General features: G+C 44.6%; 5 protein-coding genes across 5 annotated transcripts; 1 reads left to right on the top strand and 4 right to left on the bottom strand.

Moving 5' to 3' along the window:
• Nucleotides 1-354: 354 nt before the first annotated feature.
• On the bottom strand, nucleotides 355-5,584 carry LOC133155653 (lysosomal Pro-X carboxypeptidase-like). Its single transcript, XM_061281141.1, has 9 exons — nucleotides 5,140-5,584; nucleotides 3,762-3,902; nucleotides 3,528-3,629; nucleotides 3,193-3,374; nucleotides 2,964-3,121; nucleotides 2,640-2,812; nucleotides 1,003-1,170; nucleotides 748-935; nucleotides 355-684 (listed from the first exon to the last, which is right to left on the bottom strand). The coding sequence occupies exons 1-9, from the start codon at nucleotides 5,311-5,313 to the stop codon at nucleotides 459-461; spliced, it is 1,512 nt and encodes a 503-aa protein (XP_061137125.1). The 5' UTR covers nucleotides 5,314-5,584; the 3' UTR covers nucleotides 355-458.
• Nucleotides 5,585-6,035: 451 nt separating this feature from the next.
• Nucleotides 6,036-9,000, bottom strand: LOC133155654 (ras-related protein Rab-30). The gene is made up of 4 exons (XM_061281142.1): nucleotides 8,775-9,000; nucleotides 7,893-7,991; nucleotides 7,545-7,812; nucleotides 6,036-7,174 (listed from the first exon to the last, which is right to left on the bottom strand). The coding sequence occupies exons 2-4, from the start codon at nucleotides 7,983-7,985 to the stop codon at nucleotides 6,924-6,926; spliced, it is 612 nt and encodes a 203-aa protein (XP_061137126.1). The 5' UTR covers nucleotides 7,986-7,991; nucleotides 8,775-9,000; the 3' UTR covers nucleotides 6,036-6,923.
• Nucleotides 9,001-9,348: 348 nt separating this feature from the next.
• LOC133155727 (NADH dehydrogenase [ubiquinone] 1 subunit C2-like) lies at nucleotides 9,349-10,328 on the top strand. Its single transcript, XM_061281246.1, has 3 exons — nucleotides 9,349-9,587; nucleotides 9,940-10,083; nucleotides 10,213-10,328. The coding sequence occupies exons 1-3, from the start codon at nucleotides 9,449-9,451 to the stop codon at nucleotides 10,260-10,262; spliced, it is 333 nt and encodes a 110-aa protein (XP_061137230.1). The 5' UTR covers nucleotides 9,349-9,448; the 3' UTR covers nucleotides 10,263-10,328.
• Nucleotides 10,329-10,332: 4 nt separating this feature from the next.
• Nucleotides 10,333-12,151, bottom strand: LOC133155725 (guanylyl cyclase-activating protein 1-like). Its single transcript, XM_061281245.1, has 4 exons — nucleotides 11,771-12,151; nucleotides 11,545-11,694; nucleotides 11,180-11,267; nucleotides 10,333-11,111 (listed from the first exon to the last, which is right to left on the bottom strand). Exons 1-4 carry the CDS (start codon nucleotides 11,963-11,965, stop codon nucleotides 10,981-10,983), a joined length of 564 nt encoding a protein of 187 aa, XP_061137229.1. The 5' UTR covers nucleotides 11,966-12,151; the 3' UTR covers nucleotides 10,333-10,980.
• Nucleotides 12,152-12,297: 146 nt separating this feature from the next.
• On the bottom strand, nucleotides 12,298-15,832 carry LOC133155724 (TPA-induced transmembrane protein-like). The gene is made up of 7 exons (XM_061281244.1): nucleotides 15,517-15,832; nucleotides 14,961-15,029; nucleotides 14,646-14,714; nucleotides 14,251-14,386; nucleotides 14,014-14,174; nucleotides 13,824-13,894; nucleotides 12,298-13,762 (listed from the first exon to the last, which is right to left on the bottom strand). Exons 1-7 carry the CDS (start codon nucleotides 15,580-15,582, stop codon nucleotides 13,576-13,578), a joined length of 759 nt encoding a protein of 252 aa, XP_061137228.1. The 5' UTR covers nucleotides 15,583-15,832; the 3' UTR covers nucleotides 12,298-13,575.
• Between the last annotated feature and the right edge of the window lie 173 nt (nucleotides 15,833-16,005).

Below are 16,005 nucleotides of genomic sequence, written 5' to 3'. Positions count from 1 at the left end.
CCGACTGTGGACTTTTATTAAATTTCCGTGCCATTGTTCGCGCTCGCTGTGGATGCTTCAAACGTGATAAAGATCTTCCCAGGTTGACTCTTAAAAGGCCACAATGCATATTAAAGAAAACAGATCCAACTAAGCAGTCATCATTATCAGGGTAGTTGTGAGAAAAGCCTGATTTTAAACGCTCATAACTGTCTTGGAGGAAAAAATTGTTAAGCTAAATTGATGATGCAATTCAGTCCGCATCGGGTGGGCAAAACATCTCAGACAGTTACACAACAACAAAAGAGAGGTTGCAGCTCACCCGTGACCCAAATAAGGACAAATGCTATTGACGATTTAAAAGATGAATCCAAATTTTGATTTCATAAAAGTTTTAGTCAGATTTGTAAAAAAACACAACAGAAATCATCAAATGCATTTGATCCAAAAACAGAAAAAATAAATCATCTTGGAGTGTTTCAGCCGGACTCTGACGCCTTTTGGTGCTTTTTAGTGGCTTGTTTGATCCACTTCCAAAAGTAACTCAGCTCCAACATGCGGGCCTCCCTTACAGAAGGCGGGTCCAGATCGTTGGCGTAGCGCAGGTCCAGGTGATGCGCGCCGTCCGGAATCATGATGGACACCAGGGAGTCAGACAAATTGTGCGTCACCCCGCCGGACGACCAGGGGTCCAGGCCTCCATTACTGTGACACCGCAAAGTAAAGAAATATTTAAAATCTTGATTTTCAAGATTGTTCTCGGCTTACCTGAAGATGATGTTGCTGTGCGAAGCGATGTCCTTCCCGCCGAAAACCACGCCCGCCCAGTCGGCTCGCGGCCTGACGCCGAACATGGCGTGGCACTCGTCCGAGAAGGCCTGGAAGTTCCACTCGCCGGGCTCAAACATGTCCATGACTCCGTCGGTGCACATGGGCATCACCATTTCAGTGCAGGCCTGAGGAGGATGAGCTTATTATTGAACATGAAAATGAAAATATGTGACTTGAAGAACTGGGGCGCACCTGATAGTCCCAGCCGAGTATTCCGAGGCTGCCGGTGGCCGTCTCGGAGGTGTTGAGGCAGGAGGAGCTTCCCGTGTAGTTGTAGTAGACCTTGGCCGCTTGGGACACGCCGTGAAGGAGCTGCTTGATGGAAGCGGATGAATCCAAGGCCAGATACTTGCACGCGGCCTGGAGCACACAAAAACATGGACGTGAAGAATGAGTATGCAGGAATTGTTTACATTTCCACCAGTGTGGATCTTTATCAGCATTTTCTGAAGAATTTGGGGGGTTTGTAAAAAAAAATGTATTTGCGGACTCTCTGCGCTACCCCTTACCCTCAAGAAAAAAAGCTCCACTGCTGTTGTTTTCCTTGCCAAAGTTGGTACTTGTTTTTTTCTCCCCATTGACCTCAGCGCCTCATGTTTCCACCTGACCTGGTCACGTGCTGCCCACCCTGTTGACCCCCCCTGACGTCCAACTCAGCAGGTATTATCTACTTTCCCTCCGGCTCCGTGTCTCCACAAGGAAGGCTAAACGGTCATCGGGAGTTTCCTCTAATGTTATGCGACCCCGATGGGCAGCGTAAGCGCTTTAGGCTGAGAAGCTTTTTTTTTTTCTTTTTTTAATGACAAAACTAATGTGATTATGTGAGCCAGTGTGAGAAAGGCCCATTGAGGGCTTAGAGGTGTTGGCAGAGATGAATGTATAAAGCTAATCCTGGCTGAAAAGTAAGGAGAAGATGGTACCCCCCCTGCCCCACCCCCGTTCACCCCTTTCCGCTGCTCTTTTTTTTTTTTCCACGGTGTAAATCTTTGCCTGGACGTGTCCTAGGCCGTCCTCATCCATCGACCACCACCGAGTCCTCACACAAAAGCCTCAGTAACAAAACTCGTGGGGTTACAAAAACAACAGGGCCCTGTTTTCTTTTTCCTTTTTTTTTTTATATCGGAGGTATCAACTATCAAACCGTAACAAAAAGTGACAAGAAAAAAAGCTGATGCTTAAATGCTGGTTGTCACTTTTTAACTTGCCACAACTGTGACGGTTTGCATATTTGCATTTCGAAAACTCTGTTTTGTTTCTTTGAGTTACGAGCAAAAAGTTCTAATTACAAGCACTAGATGGCGACGGCGACATTTACGTTTGGCATTTACTTTCAAAAAGCAGCTCCAAGCTTTTTACTGCTAGAATTAAAAGTTGTGTAATTAAGTAGACACCACAAACAGATCTGCTAGCATGATGCAAACACCCAATGTAAAATGCTATAGACAGGCTAAGGAAACTAGCATTGATGTTGCTATCATAACATTTACACCAAAACATACCTACGGTTAACGTGGGAGTATTTTTGGTGGGGCGTACACTTGGAGTGCAAGTCGTGATGGAAAGTGCTTTTTTGGCATTCTAATCGTGTCGGGATGCTAAAGCCAACAGCGGTCCCTCCTCTTGTTCCGACATGGCTGCCATAAATCCCGGCGAATTTCACATGCAAATCAGGCGCCAGTGCGTTTTATGTGACAAAAGCATTTACAGGCCGCCACAGAGCAAGTCTGCTAAACAACAAGGAGGCATTTGGACGCCTCCTTGTAACACACACACACACACTAACTTACTAAACACTAGTGGCTGGTCCAGCAGCACTTTAGTGTGGGTACCTGAATGGGCCAGCGGGGCAGTGGTTGTAGAAAGTCGGCCTTGTATGGGTAGTCCACCATGGCCAAGTTCACCCACGTCTCCTGGAGCCAACTCTTGAAGGCCAACACGTCCTTGTCGCTCTTCAGCGGCGCACACAAGCTGAACTCTTCGGACAGCCACTCCAGACCTGACGCTGCACAACAAAAGACCAAAAGATAATTTTGGATCTGGCTAAAGACTTGTATTAGAATTAAGTATAAATATGATTATACAACCGTTCAAATGAGCCATTTTTGTCTGATCGTGAGGCGACACGTGTCGGTTTAGCCAAGCCAATGTCTTACCAGTGGCGGAGAGGTTATTGATGGCCCTCCAGGACGCGCGGATGTTTGCGTCGCAGTTGGGTCCGCTTTTGGCAAAGTCCCGCGTGACCACCTTGAAGAAGTCCCCGCATGGCACCATACCTGAGAACTGCCAGATTGGCGCAGAGGATGCTAGAGCACTGTCCCAGAAAAAAAAATCATGCTTACTGATGTGGGACACATTTATGTCAGTCCAATTTGTCATCCTTACCCGACAACGACATTGGGGTACTTCATCCTGAACCAGGCGGCCAGCATCCCCCCGTAGGACCCCCCGATGGCGATGACCGGGCTGCGCTGGGCTCCGGCTCTGCTGACCTTCACGTGTTGGATCAGGACGGCAAAATCCGCCAAGGCCTGCTCTGCCGTCAGGTAGTTGAGGTGTTTGCTATCCTGCAGACAAACAGTGTGGACATTTTCACCTAGGGTGGGGGGAGTGAGGGGAACTCACTTCCAAAACGTCCGACTATCAACCAACTGAGGACTTCAGTAGTCACACCAATAGTTAATTACGAAACAGCATTTTTGATGAGCGAATTTACTTACACTGTAAGAATCGGCTCCAAAAGGCATCGACTCTCCGTAGTAGCGGTGTTCTGCAAAGATCAACATGGCGCCCAGCTCCCCGGCAACATCCCACATGAAACCCTGGACCAGAATCAAGACTTGTACATGACATTCTTGCAGGTGCAACAGTACTTGCACACACAAATGCAAAATAAAAACATTTGCAAGGCGCATCCATTTTGGGGGAGGAGCCAAATTGGATCAATGGCTTACGGTGTTGTTGCAGAACCAGGTGATGTCACCTTCGTTGCCCGTGTAGAACAAAATGGGTCCGCCCGGCGAGCGCCACTGTTTGTCGGCCACAAGGTAGCGCTGTTTGAAAGTGCCGTCTTCTACGAAGCCAAAATGATCAATCTGGGGGAGCAAAAAAAAAATCAGGTATCATCACACAGCTTATCAAAACATCCTTGACACTTCTCAAATAAATGTTTTTATTTTGCCCCCGACAACCGTCTGAAGTGTCTCCGTGGTTACAAAAGGAGGCAGTAACTTAAGCAGGCGACAGCAGAAAGATTCAAAGCACGCATTCAGCCTCGGCTTGGCAGCGTGTGGGCGTTCCATAAGAGCGAACGGCGAGGGGGGGGGGGGGGCTTTGTTAGGGCGGCATGCTCCCGTGGGGTCATGTGCAGTGTAATTGTGAGAACAAAGCACTTAAACGCTGATGTGTGTCCTTTTAAAAGGTCACCTTTTGATATGAAGCTTAATCACATGATGTCTCACTATTGTCCCTTGAAAAGGTCACACTATTTCATATCTGCCACAAGTTACCTCTTTTATGCAGCTGGATTGACTTTAAAACATAGAATCCACAAGCTCATTTTTTTTTTCTGTTGTTTTAGTTTTGTTTGATCCTTGCATGCAATTAAGCAAATTCCTTAGTGAGCTTTGGAATTGTTTCAAAACGGCCTCTTCAAACCAAAATAGCCAACTTTCTATTCAATTTTGGGCTTAAGGCTTTTTTTGTGCGTCCTGTTATGACGTCCAAATAATTTCACGTCGATTGATAAAACCGGTCTTGGGGCTTATCTCGGATGCACATCTGGTTGCCTGAGAAATAGTGCCACCGTGTGGTCATTTTGAGAACGACTGCTTCGCTGACATCTGTCCATTTGCTACGATGAAAGAGGATTTCCTGTTGAGATGAGCGTGATGACTTGGTGTTGCGTCAGGGGGAGAAGACAATCAGCCTCGGGATGTAGAAGGATGCTGGAGGAAGGTTGGGGGTGGCTGGAGCAGCCATGCTAAATGTTACTGTCAACTAGTTGGTCAAAGATTAAGCTTCTCTGTTATACATTTGTAGATCATGTGCTACTATTGTTTACTCTTCTCCCAGGAAAGTGGTTACGCCCATTTTCATCATGCTCTGATTCAATCAAACAGCAACCACAAACGTGTGTAATGTTTTTGGATGTGGAAAAAAAATATTGGAATGACACAAATGGAAAAGAATTGTAATTATGGGGATAAAATAAAAAAACACGTGACCTGAAACTGTTGCACAACTGATTTGAAACTCATCAAAGACTATGTGCTATTTTTGTCTATTTTGAGACAAATTACAAGGAAGAATTCGGCGAAAGGTTCAACTCACCTTCTGGTCAAGGTAAAAAGTTTCATAGCTGACGGGGATGTCAGGAGAGTGAAAGGAGGCTCCATGTCTACGGAACAGTTGCGTTTTGAAGGCGTGCGAAGAGCCAACAAGGAACAAGAGCACGCCGGTGAAGGTAACTCTGTCCAAACGTGCCTTCCCGGCCCCTAACGTCATCTTTCTGCAGCGCTGTCAAGACTCCCGTCGTCAGCACATTTTGGGGAAAGAAGACCGGATGATCCTCCTCAGGAGGAGGGAAAAGGAAGTGAATCTGTGCAGTCAGCCAGTCAGCAGACATCCGAGTTGTTCTAAATAAAGCAACAGTTATTCTCACGGGACCACCTACTCAGCATAAATGTGAAGTTCCTCTCGGCGTTCTCTAATCTTGCATTTGGGTCACATTTCATCAGGAATTATTTGCTTAGCCGTCAGCACATTGCAAAAGTCAGCAACCGCAAAGTGCTCATGGGAGTTGTAGTTCTTAACGTGTCGTCAGTGTTGCGCTTCCCCAAAATCCGGTCCGGGGGGCATTTTACAAATACATGTTGAAATACAGCACAGTATTTCTTTAAAATGACTTGTTTTGTATTTAAATTGACTAACAATTTCATAGACGAAGTGAAGAGACAGTTTTATTTGAATACTAAAACAATAATTGATTATCTTGCTTTCAATCAGTTATACTTAATTGAATGCAAAATGCATCATTTCAGACAAAAATGCTTAGATTAATATAATGAATAAAAATATTTTAGTAACGCATACTCATTTTTAAATGTCATTAAATGTACATATAAAATTAAGGGTACCTTTTACTTTTAACATTGGTCATAATGGTAGAACTTGGTTTAAACGTTTTGAGAACCTAAAACTATTTAGAGAGAAACATGACCACCATATTTAGTTGGATTATTTAATATTATACGTACAGAGTACTCAAGGGTATATTTTATACAGAGAAATCTCCCCGTAGTGTTTTCCTACTGCGTTAACAACAATCCAATGGATTAACGATAAGTAACGGCAAATAGAAATAAAGTATAAGTATCAAAAGCAAAGTGCTAAATTTGTACAAGAACAAAAACTGGAACAGTAAAAAGAAAAACAATGACGTGTGCAGTTATCTGGCATGTGTGTGTGTGCAATACAGTACGTTACACTTATGATAAATACATGAGCCCGACATTGCAGCTGTGGAGAAAAACATGCCGGCAAGCGCATGAAACACAAAACTAGACACAAACGACACCACGGGAGGCCATGTTAGCAAAAGAAGCGCCAAACGCCAGTACGAAAAAAAAAAAAAAAAACAACTAAAAAAGGGCATAAAATGCTGATTCACACTGTCTAAAACCAAACGGTAGCAGCAAGTCGGAGGCAAAATATTTCACAGTTTGTCGAGGCGCAAGGACGTCCGGAAAGCCGTACGTAAGCGCTTTGCTGACGAGTCGCACACTTGTCGTAGCGCTTTTCCACGACTGTCTGACATCTTTGCATACATCTGAAAAGTAGTACAAGTACGCTAGATGTTAAGAAATAAAATTTACAGAGATGTCACGCAGTAGTAGAAAAGGAGCAGCGGTTCTACCCGTGCGCTGAGAATACGGGTACGGGGCGCCGAAGGAAAAGGACAAAGCGCTGCAGCGGCGGCTTTCCACGCGGTCGAGACAATTGTGCAACATATTCGGAAAGAAAGCACATTCCCCGACGGAAACGGCGACAGAGCGCCAATAACACTGCTGGTGAATACCGAGACGCGCGGCGTGATGGGTTGCCGCCACGACGCGCTAGTTGAGGCTGCAGCAGCTCAGGTAGCTGATGGCTTTGCCCTCGCCGGGCGCGGGCGCGGCCTCGTTGTCGTCCAGCTTGTTGCGCTTGGCCTCGCGGATGAGCTGGCAGGCCAAATCCAGGAAGAGCTTCTCCACGTTGTCCGACTCCTTGGCGGAGGTCTCCAGGTACAGCATGCGCTGCGCCTCCGCAAAGTCCTCGGCGCGCTGCCGCGCCACCTCGCGCTTCTCCGACAGGTCGATCTTGTTACCTGAAAAACATCATTCAAATTCAAAACCTCCCTGAAAAAAAAAAACAGTGGACTGGATGCTTCCCTTCAATACATTTCATGATCCAGATTTTTTTAAACTAATCCGGCGATGAATCGGTTATCGGAATTTCATTCTGCCAAATTGTTTCGTTCACAGGCAAATTATCATTTGTGTCATTATTTTTGTCATTGTAGAATAAAATATTGCATATCCAAAGTAGCAGAGGTATCGATACACAGTATCGGTGTGTCCTCAAAATGAATCTCGTGTTGCTATTGGCCTGAAAGTGTTCTGGAACCTTTCTAATCCCCCCCCCCCGCGCTGTTTTCTATCAACTACTCTTTTTCTTGGACGTAGAAGGGGACTCACCGACTAATACAGTGACCACCTGGTTGTTGGCGTACTGCTCGATCTCGCGCAGCCACTCGGGAAGGCACCGGAAGGAGTCCTCGCAGGTGATGTCGTAGGTGAGAATGAGGGCGTTGGCACTGCGGTAGTAACTCTGAGTGATGGAGCGGAACCTTTCCTGGCCTGCCGTGTCCCATATCTGCAGCTTCACCTTCTGCCCCTTAATCTCCACCGTCTTAATCATGAAGTCCACCCCGATGGTCGCCCCCTGCCCGGGCGGGAAAAGGCCCTGAGAGAAGCGCAGAACAAGTTGAAGCCAACTCCCGCCATTGCTCATCAACGACATCAACCATTTGAAATCACATCCACCTGAGTGAAGCGCCGCACCAGACATGTCTTCCCGACTCCGGCGTTCCCGATCAGAACGATTTTGAACAGGTAGTCATAATCCTCCATACTCATGCTCAACTAGACAAATAAACAAGATGGAAATATCATCGCCACATATGTCATCCCCAAGTCAGCTGCACCCACATTGGCAAATCAATCGCCAATGTGACACGCCGCAATAATATTTCACGCCAACTCGATGCGGTATCGTTTCTCGATTTAAATAGGGAAGTGACGGTGACTAGCAAATAATTGCTGTGATGCTGATTCCATGTTCTTTCTCTCCGTTAGTTGCCCTGGCCAATAGCTTTCCGATCGTACTTTCTAAAATGTTATTTTTCTGCAATCAGCGTATCACCATTCTTCTGTAGTTCCTTGCGAGATGCCACAAGAGCCATGCTTTGATTGCTATAGCCTGAGCACAAAAAAACTAATTTGCAAATGGCCAACCACAAAGAATGAATTGAGGTACGAGCTTGGCCACGCAACGAATCAAACTCGCATGTCAAGGCGCGACTGTATAATCGTTATAAAGGACCAAACGTTGCGCAATATATTAGACAGCAGATGGAACTAACGGTGCACTAATAAAATTAACCACACAGAGCAATTTTAGGGTTTTATTTTTTTACGCCTCATTTTTTTTATTGAGTCCCTATTTGTCTATTTGCCTAGCCTAACGGACCCAGGTATAAAAGTGTCAAACGTGGACGGTTATCTTGATTTTTCGGCGAGGATGGCTAATGGGCAGCTAGCCACCGAGTGAAGCCATTTTGGCTTCATCCAGGCCATTTTGGCTCTTTTCCTTTGTGGAGCTGAAGACGAAACCCGATGGAGGAAAAACACGCGAGTGACACTTACCTCAAAAGAACAAACAGGGGATGGCCCCGCTTTTGACGGCTACTCGCGATGCATAGGTCACCTCATCAAGGAGCCACAGTCGCACGCACGGAACAAACAACTGGGCACGGCTTGCTGGTGAAGTAGCACAACTCCAGTGTGTGTATCTTCTGATGGACGACGAGAAGGAGCAGCAGCAGCAGCAGGAGGAGGAGGAGGAGGAGGAGGAGAACTGCACTTCAATGACGTCTTCGCTAACGGAACACTGCATTGCAAACTCATCTGTTAATTCATTTTTTAAATTGTAAAAAATAAAAAAAGGAAAACGTGCTTCGTATAAAAGTGCTTCATAAAGAAAATACAAGTATATCGTTACCGATGATAATGATAATCATTTTTATTTTTCTATTTATTAAAACATAATTTGTGTGTTTAAAAAAAAACTTTAAAACATCCGATTACAAAAAATAGAATGAAAATAAAACAGCAATATTAAATCATGCTGTTTCAAGTGTCGTTCTTTTTGAAGAAATAAAAATCAAAACAAACGCCTTGTTCCCGGCCGGACTTTTTTTCCTGGCACTACATGACGTCACACCTTGACTTCCGCCGGAAAACGGAACCCTCATGGATGGAGTCTGCTAATCACTGAGGTCAACACAAGACGAGAGGACGTCTCTTTGATTTGGTGGGCCATGGGCTTCATACCGGACGAGGGCAAGGGGCTCCCTCCGCCCGGCATCGTCAACCGGAATTCCTTGTGGCTGGCCGGCGTGGGCTGGTGCACCGCCATGCTCCAAAACGGCCTTAACCACCGGCCGCCGCTAAAATCAGGTTAGCATGTTAGCTTGCAACCCCTTACACTTCTCATCTGCTTACTTGCATGGACCAATTTGTTCGAGTAAGATCATTTAATGTATGTTTTAAGTCATTTGCATGTCTAGTTTAAAATGCAATTGATTCGGGATATTCTAAATTTAAATGCTGATAAACCAAAAGTGGGTTTGAACTTAGAATGTTTACTACTAATGTATAATTTGCTATAACATTTTGTTTATAACTGGTTATTTGATTGTAAGAAGCAGGTATTTTGGGGGGGGGGGGCATTTTCCACCTGTATGCTGGAATTTACCCATGTGGGACTAATATTAATGTCAATATTCACGTACCAATCTGTTGTTCTCAGGAGCTCATCGTCAAGTCCTGATGGCGACTATCGGCTGGTTCATCGGCTACCACGTGACAAAATATGAAAATTACGTGCACGCCAAATTGGACCGAGACATGAGGGAGTACATGAAACTGCATCCAGACGACTTTGCCCCCAAGGGTGAGTTGAAATGCTGTCGACAGAACATCTATTGATTGGTATTGGACGGCTTCGGCAGCAATTTAAGGAGACCATGATAAATGCTGTATAGGTTATATGCAATAATCCACATCTTTGTTTCCCCACCAGAAAAGAAGACTTTTGCTGAGATTGTGGAGCCTTTCATTCCTGTGCGCTGAGATGGCTGTCCTATCACACCTGTCCAATATTCTGTACATAATTCAATAAAATTAACCACAACATCATCCCTTCATCATTCTGTCAATGTTTATTCACTCGTACAGATTTCAGAATTCTTCAGAGTGTTTTGCTGTCCCATCGAAAAAAGACTTTTACATGCATCCTGTAATGAAAATTCCAAACATGCAGTGTGAAAAGCGGTCTTATTAAGGCAACACTGTAGTGCAAGGAGATGACAGTTCAAACAAACATCACAGTCAGCCGCCGCAACATTAGGTACACTTCCACCATCTGACAATACTGTACAAGTCACCCACATCCGTATAGAATTATAATTTTTACTTAAGCCACTATGACAATCTTGTGTGCACATTTTTTAAACAATGGAAAAGCAGCACCTTTGCTCATTTACAGATTTGACTTCAGCCACCTGAAAATGTCAATTGTGAGCAGTGGAAAAACAAAAAAACTAAGTTACCTGAGCCTTGCTCAAAATCAACTGGGTTCCTACCTTCTGAGGCCTCTATTGATCACATTGTCGCAAAGCAGTCCAGCAAGCTGGTAGTGTTCTAGGTTCCGTGCCGCCATGTTTTCTTATTCCTGAAGAATTTTCAGGATTTTGAAAAAAAAAGACCTCTTCCTATGAGAGTTGGGTTTCCCTCCACCATGGGGGCACCGCACGCTTTTCACGTGGGCGGCATCCCGCCCGGCTCCTTATTAGGACGTCTTGCGTAGTCCCATAACGATGATCTTCAGGACGTGTGTGAGGTCCATCATCTTGGTGAGCATCTCCATGATGTCGGCGTGCTCCCGTGCGCCGCTGATGAACTCCTCCAGGGTCAGCTCGCCTGCAAGGAGCAATTTAAGACGGCATCTGAAATATCATGCGATTGCCGAGACTTGTTTGCGATCTCACCTTCCCCGTTGACATCAATCTTCTCGTAGATGAGCGCGACGATCTCTTCGGGTGGAATTTCGTAGCTCCTCGTGATGTCCTGAATGGCCTGTCGGGAGACACGGACGCTCAGCATGCTTCGCTTCCACACAGTGCCACATCGGTGCTGTTCGAACTCTGAGTTTAATCACTTTTACAGTTTTCCTTGCAGCTCAGCACAGGTAGGAGACAGGGTTGACTAGTTCGATGAGTTTCAAAATAAGTCCTGGATTAGACCTCGTTTCGAGTTCATTCACTTAAACCCGCTTTCGCTAAGCCTTAATGCTTCTTGGACTCGTCAAACTGTGAGGACTAAAACATTTTTTAATTTTTTTAAAAAGGCTTACCTTGAAGATGGTCTCCATTTCATCTTTGTCAATTTTGCCATTCCCATCCTGGTCGAAGAGCTTGAAGTACCACTTGAGCTTCTGGTTGACTTCTCCCTTCAGGAGCAGGCTGATGGCGGCGATGTACTCCACAAAGTCGATGTAGCCGTCCTGAAAAAGGCCCGACAGGTGAGCTCAGGTTGCCCTCCCACCTCGCTATGACTCAAAAATGGCTCCATCATCTCACCTCATCCATGTCGAAGGTGAAGAAGACCTGGTCCACGTAGCTGCTGGCCTCCTCAGTCATGCCGTTCATCTCCAGCATGGTTTTGAGCTCGAAGAGCGTGATGAGACCCGACGGCGATTCCTTCATGAACTTGGTGTACCAGTGGTGCATGTCCTCCTCCAGGATGTCGTCCAGGTTGGAACCGTGGGCGCCCATGCTGGACGGCAGGCTCCTCGGGATGTGAATGAGCGACGACTTGCCCAACGACTGAAAAGTCGCTGTGTGTGAGAGTGAACTTAATCTTCTTGATCTTGGCAGGAGCCAAAAGCAGACATAACCCTTTAATGGGATAACAGGAACAAGACTTCTTAGAAGTTCACCACAAATTTTGGAAGCCTTAAGATGACCTCTTCTCCTCCTAAATGAGATTCCTCAAATGTGATCCTTCCTTTTGTACATCACTTGCCAGTTTGTAATTAAACTTCTTTTCCTTATCATGTTTTGTCTTCTGCGGTGAGAAAAAAGGCCCAAGAAAAAGCCAAGCACACTCAGCATGTTAGGCCTTTAATTAATGTCAGCATTAGGGATAACCTCGATTGACCTGGGTAGCGATGAGGTAATAAGATTAATGAACACAAATTAGTGTTAGGATGTCTGTTCACGACAATTTGGCATAGACAGCTTTGATCCAGTTAGTGCCGCTGATTAAATACGCTGGCGAGGTTTTGGGCGGGGCAGCATGTACAGACACCCCATCTAATATAAGAAAAAAAAATTACATAATAAATTACAAGTGTTATTTGGTGACAGGAACTTGGTTTATTATATATATATATATATATATATATATATATATATATATATATATATATATATATATATATATATTATAAAAAATGTGGACGTTTTTCCTATCCAATTATTTTTTTTATTATTGAAAACAAGTTCCTTGGGGCAAACACTGTTGGTCAATGGACAGTAAACATTGCACTCATGTATTACAGTTAAGTTTTGTGATTTGTTTTTTCAAATACATATCCATTTTTTTAACAACACGCAAAATATGGACCAATAATTTAAAAAATATATATCATGAGAAGTGTACTTCCGTATTCATCAGCAATGATCAAATTCGACAAAGATTGGACAGGAAACCGTGGGGGAGGAACAAGTGCGCCCTCTAGTGTTCAAGTAGAGAAAACACTGCAAGATTTACACAATGTAAACAACAATCCTCCATTTTACAACAAAAAGAGGGATCATAATCAGATACCTTAATTCCGTCATCTTGCAAATATTCAACACTGATTATGATAAAAAATATGTAAGACATACACACAACTTGCCATTGCAAAGAATAATACTCTTTTGTTTGACAATGATCTTACATTTGTGACCCCCAGTCTCAGATTTGCACACAATTTTTGCATTTTCTGATTAAATAATTAAGTATCTAGTATGTACAAGCCTCAATCCATCTATTAATTCAAACTCAATAATCTGTTCATCATATTTTGTGATTCGAATTAGCAGCACGACATAAAGTGGTGAGCGGGCCAGCCTCGGAGTCAGGAGATCGAGGTTTGAATCCCACAAACTTACATGTGAGGTGATTGGAAGACTGGAAAAGGCCCATGTGAGTGTCATACTTGTTGGTTTACATTTGTTCCGTGATTGTGGCAACCACTCTGGGGAGCGCCTCATCATGTGACGTTGTGCAGGCGTCCCTAATATTATGACATCCCCCTAAAAGATTTGGCCTTGGAAGACGATTTTGCGTGACTACGTGTGCTTCTGCGACGCACAAACCACGGCGTCAACGCACCTCATGACAACTTGAGGGAAACGGGGTCGATGTACAAAGCCGAGGGAGCGGCGCGGTCCTGCGCGTAGAGGAACTGCCGGAGCACGTTGTAAACCATCTTCCGGCTCAGCGTGAAGTTCCTCAGCTGCTCCTGGTGCTCCTCGGGCATGAAGAACGTCAGCTGGTACTCTGCGATCACCGAGCCGTTCCTGGTGAAGGAGAAGAGTGAGCCCCACATTCCTCACAGGTGAGCGGAGACGCCGTGCTTACCGGAGAGTGTGAATTTCCGCTTTGGAGAAGTAGCGTCCGAGCGCCGGAGAGGATGTGTACACGTTTGACAGCTTGAGGGGAGAGAAGAACATCAGGTTGAGACACGCCCAGGCACGTAGCTCACCATCGCATTCCGAGCATATTAGCGAGTTAGCGCTAAAGATAAGCAAGTTTATCTGAAGCCTCTCACCTTGCCTTGCAGGTCGCCGGTGAGGTCTCGGCTCCGATTGGACGAAAAGCTGAGAAGGTCCTCGGTGAAGTTGAGGCCCGGTAGAACGAAGCTGCCGTTGAAGAGGCGAGGAACTCGGAACGTTGAGCGGTTGAACTTCTCGTCGGGGTCCCGGTACACGACTGCGCCACATCCGGGTTATTGTTCGGATTTCATAAAGGGGCGCCATGTTCAAAGTTTTGACTTTGGGAGCCTTACCCGAGCACAGAGACAGAGAGATGAGAATGACAGCTACGAGGACGACGAGGAGCATGAGAAGGACCATCCACAGACGCACTTTGCCGCCGCACACAACCTTTTTCAGCTCCCGCTTCACCCTGTCCACCGCGCTCTCCTGACAAAAAGCACACACGCCAATCGGACCTCGACTCCCAAATCCAGAACCAGGAAACGCGCTAGCACATCAAAACATTGTTGACTTTCAACATAGCTTAATGCTGCTATGCACTAGCGGATTTTTTTTTTTTTACTATATCACAATTTCATAACATGCAGCAGTAATTGAAGCTAAGAATACTGATGGGAAAATGAAGTTTCAAAGCTGAAACCGCTCCAGATTTTTTATTTTTGCAGGTATGAAAAGAAAGTCAGACCTTAGAGCTTGAGATTTCCTCGGTTGCGACGCGTTCTGAAGGCATCGTCTCGCCGTTGCAACCGTTCCTCTGAAACAAAATGTACACAAACCCAGAGCACACTTCCTTTAAAAGTTCCACCCCTTGCTCATTCTGGGGTCATGCTGGTGAATCATATGTCTCACAAATACTTCCAAAGAAATAAAAAAATCGACTCTACTGCACAGTTAGTGTGAAATTTCACAGCACTTCCTTTTTTTTGGTGTGAAATTTCACAGCGCAGGGAGCACTGGATGTATTGGACCATTTCCTATTTATTTGTTGTGTCCAGCTCACCTGAGCGCCCAGGAGCCCCGACGTTTCCTCGCATCCTGTGGGGTGATTGTCACCGTTACCTGTGGTCACCTGCCATTAAACACACACACACACGATGCTCACATAGTTAAGATCATTTTACACTTCACATCATTTTTTAAATGACATCTTCATATCTTTAATTCTTACTATTAATTAATATCATAGTTAATCTTTTAAATTAATTTTGTTGTTACAATATTGAAGTTACACATTACTTTGATGATATGAGGTCATAGATTTTTCTTTTATTAGTTATATAGAACATTAAAAGCATTTGAGATTCGGGTCGAGATTAAAACCATAATATGACAAGTCACACATTTTTCAGGAAAATGTACTGACATAAAAGTTGCAATATTATGAAAATTAAGTTGTTTATTCTTTACAGAAAAGTCTTTCATGGGCAACTAACGAGAATATTATTAAACGGCAGTTAGCAACTTCTTGCTGGATAAACGATGACGTTATGAGACTGAATGTGCAGTCAAGTGTTCATTTGGTCTACTTGTTGGAAAATAAATGCTCAATTACTCACCAAACTTTCCAGAGCGTCGCTCCCATTCGTTTTTAATTCTGACAACTCAATCTCCACGATGTGCATATTGCCCAAATAGGAAAGGAGGCGTCGGGGGTAAATAAATATAATAATAAACAAATAAAAACCCGTCCAAACCCGGAAATATCTCGGCTACGACAAACGCGAACTTTCCGTAAACGTCTAAAACGAAAGATAAAAGCAGAATAAAAGATTCTGGGCTCAGTTTTGACTGAAAAACACACACGGTAACCACCGAGCCGCCAACTTGTGCTGACGTCCAGACAGGTGAGAGGCAAGCTGTCAGTTTCGATCAGTGACGTCACATGACACGGCAACACCTGAGCTCCCCGATTGGTCACCTTTCCGGAAATGCAATGCCAAGCTTGAAATGACTATTAAGACTCATTTGCTTTAATTAGAATATAAAATCTTTTTACTTCAGGGTTGTTTGCTGTTAAGTCAGTGATTTTCAAATGTAACATGAAA

This window comes from Syngnathus typhle, linkage group LG6, assembly GCF_033458585.1.
Source record: "Syngnathus typhle isolate RoL2023-S1 ecotype Sweden linkage group LG6, RoL_Styp_1.0, whole genome shotgun sequence".
NCBI lineage: Eukaryota > Metazoa > Chordata > Actinopteri > Syngnathiformes > Syngnathidae > Syngnathus > Syngnathus typhle.
This window is presented reverse-complemented; position numbering and strand designations above follow the sequence as displayed.

Coding starts and splice junctions, on each gene's coding strand:
- LOC133155653 (XM_061281141.1), bottom strand. CDS start 5,313: ATGACGTTAGGGGCCGGGAAGGCACGTTTGGACAGAGTTACCTTCACC. Junction 3,375..3,527: donor TTGGAGCCGATTCTTACAGT/GTAAGTAAATTC, acceptor GTTTGTCTGCAG/GATAGCAAACACCTCAACTA. Junction 3,122..3,192: donor TACCCCAATGTCGTTGTCGG/GTAAGGATGACA, acceptor TTTCTGGGACAG/TGCTCTAGCATCCTCTGCGC.
- LOC133155654 (XM_061281142.1), bottom strand. CDS start 7,985: ATGAGTATGGAGGATTATGACTACCTGTTCAAAATCGTTCTGATCGGG. Junction 7,813..7,892: donor TGGTGCGGCGCTTCACTCAG/GTGGATGTGATT, acceptor CGCTTCTCTCAG/GGCCTTTTCCCGCCCGGGCA. Junction 7,175..7,544: donor GGTGGTCACTGTATTAGTCG/GTGAGTCCCCTT, acceptor GATGTTTTTCAG/GTAACAAGATCGACCTGTCG.
- LOC133155727 (XM_061281246.1), top strand. CDS start 9,449: ATGGGCTTCATACCGGACGAGGGCAAGGGGCTCCCTCCGCCCGGCATC. Junction 9,588..9,939: donor CCGGCCGCCGCTAAAATCAG/GTTAGCATGTTA, acceptor TGTTGTTCTCAG/GAGCTCATCGTCAAGTCCTG. Junction 10,084..10,212: donor AGACGACTTTGCCCCCAAGG/GTGAGTTGAAAT, acceptor TTTCCCCACCAG/AAAAGAAGACTTTTGCTGAG.
- LOC133155725 (XM_061281245.1), bottom strand. CDS start 11,965: ATGGGCGCCCACGGTTCCAACCTGGACGACATCCTGGAGGAGGACATG. Junction 11,268..11,544: donor AAATGGAGACCATCTTCAAG/GTAAGCCTTTTT, acceptor GTCTCCCGACAG/GCCATTCAGGACATCACGAG. Junction 11,112..11,179: donor GATTGATGTCAACGGGGAAG/GTGAGATCGCAA, acceptor TGCTCCTTGCAG/GCGAGCTGACCCTGGAGGAG.
- LOC133155724 (XM_061281244.1), bottom strand. CDS start 15,582: ATGCACATCGTGGAGATTGAGTTGTCAGAATTAAAAACGAATGGGAGC. Junction 14,175..14,250: donor CTCTCTGTCTCTGTGCTCGG/GTAAGGCTCCCA, acceptor GATGTGGCGCAG/TCGTGTACCGGGACCCCGAC. Junction 13,763..13,823: donor GCGGAAATTCACACTCTCCG/GTAAGCACGGCG, acceptor CTCCTTCACCAG/GAACGGCTCGGTGATCGCAG.